The sequence below is a fragment of the Rhodnius prolixus genome, unplaced genomic scaffold, assembly GCF_049639745.1.
Source record: "Rhodnius prolixus isolate KJV_2025 unplaced genomic scaffold, Rpr scaffold_1, whole genome shotgun sequence".
In the NCBI taxonomy this organism is placed as follows: Eukaryota; Metazoa; Arthropoda; class Insecta; order Hemiptera; family Reduviidae; genus Rhodnius; species Rhodnius prolixus.
This window is the reverse complement of record NW_027411581.1, coordinates 45,815,733-45,827,615: the sequence shown is the minus strand read 5'-3', so window position 1 is coordinate 45,827,615 and position 11,883 is coordinate 45,815,733. Positions and strand designations below refer to the sequence as shown.

The 11,883-nt window shown below is 32.7% G+C and overlaps 1 protein-coding gene across 2 annotated transcripts in view; it reads left to right on the top strand.

Moving 5' to 3' along the window:
* Nucleotides 1–9,764, top strand: part of LOC141460692 (dynein regulatory complex protein 11) — a 30,697-nt gene extending 20,933 nt beyond the window's left edge. The window contains exons 11-14 of one of the 2 annotated variants that reach the window (XM_074140959.1): nt 1,686–1,827; nt 7,453–7,683; nt 7,769–7,989; nt 9,183–9,764. In XM_074140959.1, the coding sequence (XP_073997060.1) occupies nt 1,686–1,827; nt 7,453–7,683; nt 7,769–7,989; nt 9,183–9,306 (718 nt within the window). In that variant the 3' untranslated portion in view covers nt 9,307–9,764. Of the gene's footprint in view, nt 1–1,685; nt 1,828–4,329; nt 4,524–7,452; nt 7,684–7,768; nt 7,990–9,182 lie in introns of those variants that run through there. The other variant, XR_012462291.1, reaches the window with a different exon arrangement.
* The last annotated feature ends 2,119 nt before the right edge of the window (nt 9,765–11,883 follow it).

Sequence of the window (11,883 nt, the reverse complement as noted above, 5' to 3'; positions counted from 1 at the left end):
TATTAAATATCCACCCCTATTAAACTGGCCCCCACTCCGGACCAAGTCAAAAATGTATTGCTATTCATAACTAAAACAGTGGTAATCGATCTATGGGTCGCGACCTTGGGGTCGCAAGGTGGATAGAAAAATTGTAAATAAATTTAATTGAATTCTGTCTGATGCAGCTCTAAAGGTAACATTTGCCACATTTTGTATGTGCGAGATGGGATTTCCCCAATTTCAGTAATCACAAGAGTTACCACTGATAAAACTTAAATTCTCCTCTTCCACAATGGTGAATGTGTATTCGCTAAGTTTAGGAGGCTCATTTTTGGCAGGTAATAGAGACAAGGTTATTCAAGTCACTTCTGAGACTGCTTGCGTACTCAGTAAATACATTCATTAGGTTGGAAACTGGGTGGACGTGAGATTTTTGGTATAATGTTGAATTGGTGGCTTAAGCTGTTGCCTGACAACAGAACCCCTCATTTATGAGATATTTCAACGAACCTAAAAAAAAATTAATAATAAAAAATGTACACAATAAAAAAAGGGAATAAATTAACCTTTAAAAAGCAAGCCCACCTAGGAGTCTAGCAATAATATTAGCTCCGTACAGTGTATCAGTTACAAATTAAGACAGCCCCCATTAAATAAAATTCAATATCCACTCAGCAGAAAAAATAAGCTGGATTTTTGCGTCTTTTCTCAGTGGATTTACGTACGTATTCATTGGCTACGTTGCGTACAGGATCCGTTACGATGTATACTTCTTTTTTCTATTTGATAGGTGCTGATGGTTTATGGCTGACAAAAGATCCAGAGCTCTTGAACTTTCAATAACGTTTTGTAAGAAAAAAATAAACCATTTAATCGGCACTGATGTCGCATTGATGCTGTGCTCATCTTTCAAATAAGTTTTAGTAACTACTTATCGTAGCGTAAAGGTGAAAATTATTTAAATTTCAGAAGCCACATTGAAAACATTCCACTGATTAGTCTAGTCCAGTATAAATTGTTGAATCGTTTGGTGGCGTTTTGTGTAACACGTCCCAGAAGATTTACACTTAGTTCGAAACTCTGAGCCCAGCATTCTTTGTTTCACTTTCTTTTGTCCCGGTTTGTCCTTTTAGAGGAAAAAATATTTCTTATTATTTAACTTACGGTGTAGAGTCTCAAAATTTTGATAGACTCATTTCTGCAGTTAATTTAGAACAAGTAAATAATTTGTATTTATTTGTTTGTAAGAAATTTATAAATTTGTATTTATTTGCAGAAATATATAAATAAGTATTTGTATAATAAAATAATATTAGAATTAATAATAATAATAATTTATAATTATTGTTATTTAGTAGTTATAAGATTATTATTAATTATTTTTTTTTTTCGATTTATGATTATTTGCACACCATCTAGTTAGTTAAAGATTTGCCGGTTTTGTTTTGCATTCTCATGTTGCAAATTGATTTCATGAGGTGTTCTGGGTTCCTTTAAGAAAGCCAGCTTCATTTAGTTCAAAATAAAAGTTTAAAGAATGCCTTGAGAGTCGTAGTAAGAGAAAGTCGATGATGTTGGTAACTGCTGCAAAACAAACAGTAAGAGTAAAATCGTGTGAGTGTTCCTCACCAAATTTATAGCACTTCCGGAGAAGATTTTCAATTTATTTTAAAATGTAATTATTTTATTTTTGAATGTTGTAGGCTATTACAACCATCTGTAATATTCATTGAAAGCGCAGAAAAGACTTTTATGAAGAAAGTGCCAAAAACTGACAAAACTGATCCAAAAAGATTAAAGAAAGATCTTGCAAAATTGGTAAAAGGTATAGGACAGGATGATCAGGTAATAAAATGTTGCTTGAACAGGGTCTACCATTAGAAAGGCGTAGACCTGCTCTTAGTTAATTGCATCTTTTATTCTCTATTCTTGTAGATGTAATTTTGGTTGAATAAATTTATGAAAAAGGTAAAAGTTTGAGAGAGGAAATAAATATTTAAAGAAAGTTACTAAGAATCATTATCTAATCTTGTTTTTTACGTATCCTTATGTGAAAATGGTTTCAAGTCCCTATTGATATGTGCTTTTCTGGCTGTGAAGTGCCAAATATCTCTTATTGCAACCTTGGATAGCTACGCAGTCAGTATGAGAAGCCATATCCACGTCTTCCCGACATTATCAATAAAGAGGTTCTTGTTCAAATAACTCCACTCTGTGAAGGTGTTTTTTTGAACCTCCTCTGTTTGAGACCAGTTACCGGAATAATTTGATTCCTACCTCTCTTCAGGTTCTAATTTTACACAAATCGGGCATAATACTTTTGCCATATTTTATACCTGCGATAAACTTTCCAGAATTTACTGAATTCTCTCCAAAGTCATTGCTTAAGAGCTGTTCGACCGAGTCCCTGGAATACGAAGTGCAGGTTCTTGGCCAATGAAAGGGGTAGATGTTTTATTTCTAGCCAGCTTATTATCAACCTTATTAACTCTGATGCCTGGATTTCCCAGCACATACTCAAGAACTATCCTGTGATGCCAAGAAAGGTAACGCAGGGACTTCACAATCACCAGGCAAGGGATGAGGTCGTTTTACAAGATGCTAGCGGTTCAAACGCAGCATAACTATGCGAGAATATGAGAATTTCATTATCTTTAAGGTCTCTTCTCAAGTTCTGTTAGCACAGGTTTTAGTAGCTACTGGCCTGAAGAGTTGTGGTGTACTGCCAAGAGAATTTGTGTCTTTTGTTTCATCCCATAGATTCTGGCTCCAGAATCACTTTATTGCAAATGAGCTTATATACCCGTATATCTCCAGTATCCAGAGAGCATCAACCTAGCGCGCTGGCTCTTGCCTTTACCGGCATCAATAGTTACATTCCTTCTAGTAACTCTTCTAGCGCTGCTGTAGGATTACTTTTCAAGGCTCTTACAATAATCAGTTACGCCAATCTCTGCACTATGCGAGAGGTTTCTTGGCGTTCCCTCATTTTGTTTTTGACCACCATTGTGTTCTCCTCATCTGTTTTGCTTGTGTATTGGCTACAGTTGCAAAATAAATAAACAAAATAAAAAAAAACTCGTCTTCAACATTAAAAAATATTTAAACCATAAACACTTGTTAAAAACTAGATTTTTTCAGATTCCCAGCAATTATTTAATTTTTAGTATGTGAATAAGCTACTAGAAAGCGCGGCAGTGTATTTATATTAATTTGTTTCTACCCAATCTGTTTTTATTCTTTAGATAGTAGAAAATTTCCTAGCTTGGTATGATTTGTCAACTTCGCTTGCTCCTTGATTTGTACTAAGTAGAGAATTTTTTCATTACGGCAGTAAATTATCGTCATGTAACATTTAGAGGAATCTTAAAATTGCAATTTTCCGGAGACCACAAAATTAATTTCGCTGAATAGAGTTAATTTAGAAGTGTGAGCCATATGGAGGGAGATTAAAGAAAAATAGAAAAATTTCGAGAAAGTCGAGGCAGTTAAATTTCACTTCCAGTTTCGAATTTCACTCAAAACGCAGTATTAATAAAATACCTATTTTAAGCTAATCATTATCCTTGGGATATTTTGTTTACACACACATAATACAATTTATAAAAAAAATATTTGTATTGACTTGGAAAGAAAAATAAAGAAACAATTAATGTTTTTCATATTTTTTGATTGAAATATTTATTTAATCTCGAAAAGTGGGCATACGGCGGCAGTCCTTAAAGAACCAACAGTGGACAGCCGGTTTAGATTAGACTTTCTTCAGTTAAAATCTCAATTCTATTGTATTTCGATATGCTAGTTATACTTATATTCTTATAACTAATAACTTATAATAACTAATATTCTTATAATATTCATAATATTCTATAATACTTACAATATTCATTCAATTTAGGGTTTTTCCAGAATTTTCTCTACACAATTATCCCTCTAAATTTAGGTTATATTAAATATTCAGATACAAACGCGTTACAGTAACAATTACAGGCTTTAATCGCGTATACTAACATAACACAGTACCCCCTCAGTAAATATAATACATCTGTATAAATAGGTGTAATGCATTTTTGGAAAAAATAACAGGACTAATAATTGATGGTAAACGTCCTTCCAATATTTCGGGCAATCCCGGCTTTAAAACTTACACGAATTATTTTTCTGGGAGGGTTTCGGTTCGAAAAGTAAATTCGTTGTTATCAATTTTTGTTACTAAAACATTTGCTACGTTAATGTAAGTGTTTCTGAGAATATTTTTACAATATAATTAGGCTACGTTGTACTTTTTAAGTTATAAAGTAAATGTTAATAATTAACAGTTATGTCACTGATTCTTGCATGGCTCAGATACAGAAGAAGGAGTTTAGCGAGGGGTATACGGTGCTAATTGGAGGCAGGATATCTCGGCAACCCTAGAAAAACTGACTCTTCAGATAGAGCTAGTTTCTATACAAATATGCTACTGAGACTACTGGAAAAGGATAATCAATTCCAGAGAATTAATCATCCAGGCGGAACTGACAAGTACAAACGGAGTTAATGTAAGACGGAGTGAGACTATTGGAATGGACATGCTAATGAGTATAGATTGGTAGATACTGTCTTGGAGTCTGGGCTTTTAGATAGAAGCACAATATTTCGGCTGTGTGCCTAGCCCAGAAACCTTCCTAAAGTACCTACAGAAGTCTGAGGCATTTAGACGTAGCAAATACCTTATTCAGGTGATAGTGTAATTCGGTAAAGAAAGTCTTGGACCTATAAGTAGCAATGGTGGGTAAAAACTACAGGCCAGAGGCAGGCGAAAAAGTTTACTATGGCCACACTAACTTTATTATGGCATTTGTCTATTTCGGCACTAGTGAGTAGTGCCTTTAACCTGTTCGCAGGAGTCCCTCTCCTAACTATTCATCAATCGAACAGATTGGAATGGAGAGAATGCTGCAACCGATCCGGTATGAACACAGCTTTATATAACTCCATTTCTCAGGATTCTGTCATATCTATTCCAAACCAAAATTATTTTCTTCCTTTTCGAATTTATTGTTTCCTTTCTTTGAATTGAAGAAAAATATTTAATTATTTCTGACAGTTTACAATTTACAAAGCTGCAGCTAAAATTAAAACACAGAGGTGAACCTTAAACTAATTTTTTAAAGAAAAATTTGAAAAATAAACGTTCCAGATCTTCGAGTATTTCTATTCTAGGAATATCTAATGTTTTTTATTTTAATAATGCTTCAGCGATGCAAAAATCCGGCGTTCGTTATTATTAACACTATTCCTACACATGAACTATTAAAACTTATTTTTGTTACGATATAATGACTAGTAGAACTAACGACAGTGACATAACTAATCATCAATGTAATAACATAATTAATATGGCTTAACAGCTAAACTAATGAGCTCAGATGTTGACGCGCCTAAAATTAAACATAAAAATAAACTAAACATTATTTAACAAATTAAAAGAAAAGGGAATTAATTTAGATCTTTTTGGTCGCAGTGGATGTAGCCTTCACAGCCATTCTCAGACATGACTAACTTGACCAAAAATACTAATTAATTATTCATAGTTTTTTTACTTGCAATTCTGCATTCAATATTAATATTTCTTTTAATTTTCTCTTATTATTATTTTTTTTGGGCGAATCGACTGCCTTGGTCATTAGCGCCTAGTTTTTTTTTTAAATTAATTTTCTGTCAGGTTTTGTGCAGTGTGTATATTTCAGCGGGTATAAGTCGTACGCATGAAGCATTCTACCTTCATATAAACAAACACACCAAGGTTAATCACTATAATAACTATAATTGACACCAATAATTGACTATTTATTTTTTTTAATGAAATACATTGATGAGGATAGAATGATAGGTCAATGAACTTTATACACTACTTAAAACGACATAAAAAATTAGTTTGTGACTCCAATATTGCCTTTCGGGGGCAATGAAAATGATTTAAAATATCGTGGGGGGGGGGGGAAAAACTATTTAAAAGAAACATTCTTAAATTTATTCACTCCAGAACAGAATCTATAGAATGCCAAGCCATCTGCAGTATACTTATACGACAGCATACCTCTTTACAATGACATACGAACAACTAAAGTAAGTGGATTGTGAAAGTTTAAAGCTTGTAATTTAACTTCTGCGTGGAGCAGATTTTTTTTAGCATGTACGTAGTTCACATCCTTCGCATTCGATCTCAAAAAGATATTTGATGGTTCTTTCTTTTAGAGATTATCTTAAAAAATACTACCTTCCATAGCCTCAACTTATTTTTACTTGTCACAATTTTTTAATTTTGGAGACTTTTCGGCCAGTCATCTTCAAATCTAAAAATCTAAGTTTATCATTTTTATATTAATATAAATTACACGTTTCATTAATTATTAACTACAACTTTTCTCTGCTTAACGTGAATTCATTTTAAAGGTCATAAAGCTAAACACTTTTTAAATATCTATGATATGATAGAATATAAAAATTCATTTAATTATAAATCATTTTCTATTGTACTCAATATTCCTACAAATGTCAACTTTTTAATTTTAAGAACGCCCTAGCTTTTTTAAGGGTCCTGTGATTTCTTAAAACTATCTTTTAACCTTGGTAACTACAAAGAACGTCCGGAAAACGAGGGGTTTTCGAACCATACTGCACCCCCACCTCACCCTAATGTTTAAAGGATGACTCCCCCAGATAAAAGGGAACTAAGCCCTTGAAGAGAGGTTAGCCGGTAGTCCATTATAATCTTCCTATGCACACCTCCCCGCAAAGACTACATAGTTATTCAAAAAATTGACCCTAAATTAAAGGTTGAGTGCGTTCTAAAGGGTGAACTCTGGTAACCGCTAGGATCTGTGAAGAAATCGCTGAGATCGGAGAGCCAACAGATGGGTTAAACACTCCTTGAGTATTTTCATCCTTGAGATCTTACCTCTATCGTTTATCCTTAAGGGAATCCAAATTTACCGTTGGATATTTGAGGAAGTGGGCAAATTTCTTGTGCAACTTTTTTAATCCCTGTATTTTGCCTGCAGTTTACGGATTTCAAATAATGGAGGCTCACTCAAATTTAGATCTTTCAAACCAGTAATATATTGATTTCAAGTCTTAGGAATCCTTGATATCTCTGACATTCCTAAACGTAAACCTCATAGATATGTGCCTTCTTGCACACTTATCAATGTGTCTTTGAATTGGATGGGCTCTTCGTTTTCTTAGGATATTCCTTTTGCTCCTCTTTCAGCAAGATTGAGGGTTATGTCAATCCCAACTATAGTTATTAAACGCCACTTTTGGACAGCTCCTAGAAGCAGTAGTCCGGAGGGCCCCATAGTCAGAGATCAAATTTTTGCTTTTCCTATGTTTGATGAATTTCAAATTCAAAGAATCAGTTAAATTAATATACCTAATATAAAAATAAAAAGAATAAATTAGAAATCTAATACGCGTCTGTTTTAGGTTCTTGTTATTGGTACTAGTCGTTTGCCGTGGGAATGTGACCAAAAGCTCTTAGCTCAAGCCTACCACAAGATGATTCTTATACCTAGACCAGATTACGCTTCACTTAGTCTTCTTTGGACCGAACAATTGTTCCAGTATCCTGGTCTAAGCAGGCAATTCAACACATCTTCTGTGGCTAGACTTTCGGATGGTTACACTGTTGGTAGTGTGCTTGCGGCGATTAAGGATGTTAGTTCATTATTTTTAATAATCTTTCACAATGAATTTCTATGAAACAATCAGACTAATAATTGAATATGAATTCGGTATTCAGGTATTGACTTGTAAACGAGTACTCCAGTTACGCATGCACCAGTTGACTCACGCTGAAATTATTAATGTTTTATGTAAAAGAGACCCTGTATATCGTGAAGAAGAGGAAGAATTTTTAAATTGGTTGTGGAAAACACCTCTTGGAAGAAGAAAACAGAGAGCTCTAGAATTAGAAGCAGAAAAACAGAAAGAATTAGAATCTTTGCAGCAGAGTATAAAAAAGTGAGCTAGTGTGTGAATGTGAGGGTACTAATAATAAGGTATCAATGTTTAGTTTAACCTGTAAAGGTTAAATAAACTCATACAGACAGTAAACTAATATTAGATTTTAATTGTTTACGTAATGCTTTTTAGTAAAATAAATAAGATTATGTGATCTATTGTGTACTTCACTGCACAAATATGAGGAATATTGAAAGTAAATGCGTTGGAAAAGCTGTTAATATATTTCATTAAAGAAGTGTTGACAGCAGTTTTCCTACTTCACAGAATATAAAAATTAAAAAAATAAAATGAAATAATGTACTCTATAAAATACAGGAAATTTTGTAACTAAGAAAATAACACAATAATTTTATATTCTTTTAAAGCCACTCAACTCTGCAAATGAAATTACGTTTATGCACTGTATTTTTTTTTTTTTATATTGAATAAGAATTACTTATTTTTTTAAGTTTATTTTTTAATAAATCCATTTTATTATTTTAAGTGTCCGATTTTCAATCTAACCACTAACATCTCTACTATCTGAACGAATTCGATGGCTGTGTCTCCTAGGCTTGTAGTTTTCTTAATTTCTCTACATACATTATGTTTACGATGCCATTCATGATTATATTACTCTAAAGCTTACACACACAATTACTTATATGTACGTACTTAAATACATTTACATAAATTAACACAATAAATTACGCGCATTCAAAATAATTAAATTCACACTGTACTCATAATATACTCATTAAAAATTTATATCTGACAACTGGTTGAATACCAAACATTTCCATATCCTTAAATCTCAAAGCCAATGTTAAAATAAATAGACAAATAAATAAACAAATAGTTAAATAGATAAATAAATCCCATTTACAGCATCTAAAATTTGTGAAATATTTCATCTAGAAAAGAGGAGTCTTTTTCAGGGCGGCTTTTTAAAGGTTGGGAATAGTGTTCTGACGCCTACTACGTTGAGGATATTCCGTGACAATATGTTGCACCACAGTATAATTAATAATTCACTTAACCTTATTAAAATCCAAATATAAATAGCGCATGATCTTACCAGTAGCAAGTGAAAGCGAAAAGTTTTAATTGAATACTCATCTTCAGAAGGATAAAAGAAATAGAAAAAAATTGAAACACTATTATTTTGTCCTTTGTTTTTGTTAACACCTAATACTTATAATTTATTGCAGATGGTGTAAACGTTGTATTTTTACGACCCACTTGCCATTAATTATGTGTGAAAAGTCAGGGAACCGAGAAAAGTGTTTGTTGTGCAGGAAGATTTTGTTCCGGTGGATGCCTAGCCTAGTGTGACTTTCTGGGCCACGAACTAGTGTCAGGCTAGCTGAGGAAGATTGCGAATTCATGCAGCCTGAAAACCCAATCGTTTCATTAGACTCTTGGAGAAATAAGAGATCAATATAAAAGAAAGTGGATACTACCTGGATGAATTTGAGATTAGAGGGAAAATGGGAAAAATCTAACCTTCCAGGCATGCAGCGAGATTATTTGCAAGCTCATTTTCACCGAATAGGGTTAATGGTAGTCTTCTCCATTACATCCGCTGTATGACAGCAATTTTGAATTGGATTCTATTAATTGGTTAACTCGCGCCAGCTCAGATGATAAAGGCGCAAAAAAAAGAATTCGAAAAAGATTCACGTTAGATGTAATTGTAAATGGTAAATCAGCATTAAAATCTGATTAGAACAAGTGAAATTTGATTTTGTGGGATTTGAGGTAAAGCGAGATTGGTATCAACTAAAATAAACAAATTCTGAAAGTACATTGAACGCACAGAAACAGCTAATATTTCTGAAATTTCTCGCACAATGGAAAGAAGAGCCTTGCTCTTTAACTAAACATATTGAAAAATAAAAGATAAAGGTATGCTTTTTCCTCAATCAAGCTCGTCGATCATTAATTCTTTTTTTTCTTTCCAACTACAAATAACCACAGTTTTCACAAAATTTCAAGTAATAGTTATAAGGATCTTTTTATAACTATCTTTTTCTTTAAGAAATACCTTTTTCTTTTATAAGGGTAATTGCTTGCAGACAAAAATTTCGACCAACGCCAGAAATCTGAGATTTGCATTATAGAACAAAAATACCTAGTTATGTTTGCTGACAGATAGATGTTGTAATTTATTTTTTACTATAATTTTTTGCTATTTTTCTACTTCCAGATTTGCATGATTTTTATGTTTAACAAAGGAAAAAGATAAAAAAATAAAAATCCAAATTTCAGAAAAACGATAACAGTTTTTGATGTTCAAAGGAGAATTTACCTTCTTCAATTGGGTTATTATATTTTTCGTTATTTTTTCTAGCGCATTTGCAAGCTAGATATTATACAACCAGTATTAACCTGAAATATTATGGCCTAGTTTGGTTTGTTATTAAACGAAATCATAGAGTGTAGATGGACTATTTCTTCCTAGTTTAGAATAGTAATCTAAGAACTTTTAGGAGTAACTTACATTCACTTCGTGTAATACATAATCAAGCCATTTATTTCGCAATCATTTGTTACGATCCAGTGACGCAGCTCTTCTTAAAAAAGTTTATTATTGGTATGAATTTATAAAATACTAATTGCAAAAAAACTTACGTTAGCATTAAGTCTTAGGGCAATTCTAGAAGTATTAATTCAATTATGTTAAAAAATCGAGTAGGGAAGAAGGCGCCCAACAGCTGTTATTGGAATGTCCCCTATAAAAATAATTTAACAAAATTTGATAATATGTAATTTTTTTTTTTTTAAGAGCTTGGAACTCTCCCAGCATTTGTAAATTTTATGGACTGAAACGTGGATAACAAACATTGAAGGTGAAGGTTCACGGACTATTACATTTAAAATGGAAACTTCCAAATTAGAGCAAATTTTATTTTTATAAATTTTCTCTCAACTGTTGGTTTTTGTTCTATTTTTCTTTCTCTCTCTTTTTTGTTTCTTTGATTACTGCCAAACTTTCCCATCACTGAAAATGATGTCAACAGTGCGGGTTTCGAGCCTCTGCCTTCAAATAAAAGATCTATTTAAGATGTATAGTGATAACTCCAACGTTATAAGATAGATTTAAACACATAGTCATGACAGTAATATGGAGTGGAACAATTCGTTTCTGATTTATCATTTGTTGAAGTATTCTTGGGTTGTTGGCAATTAGAACTAACTCGCCCGCGTAAAGAAGCAGCTTTAAATTATAGCCTTTTATCTATACCCCTCCTTTGAGTGCATTTTTAAATAATTTATAAATCTGGAGAAAAGTAAGGGATTAAGTTACGTCCGTGCTTTACTCCACAATAAGATTGGAATAGAAGTGAAAGACTCCAAGTTGCTGAGTTTGTGAAAACTGTAAAAACTTTGAATTGCTGGAATCATCTTAGTTGAGATACCGCAGTGATACATCTTGTAAAAGAGCGCTTCTCTATATTCACAGAATCAAAAGCAGACTTTAGATCTACAAAAAAAAAAAAAAAACAATAGATTTTCTTTGTTCCTTCATACCATTTCAACTGAATAGAATTCATTGAGATGAAGATATTATCCAGTGCGGAGAAGCCATGCCGGAACCTCACCTTTTTGTACAATTTATATTTTGTACAATTTCTTTACTGTGTTTAAACAATATTCCCTCTATAGTTTGTAACATCATTTAAATTCCCTTTTTTAAGGTAAAGGTAATAAAATCGTTAAATTTTTGTGGCACCCTACCTTCCGCGAAATATTTACCCAAATATTTCAATAGGGGGTTCTAAGTAATATTTTAAGAAGCAGGGAGGAGCATATTTATATTATTCGAACGGGATAGCGTAACTACCGGGTGCCTGCTTTATTCGTAAAGTATATCAGATCGTTGTAATCAAAATAACGGCTAAGCAATAC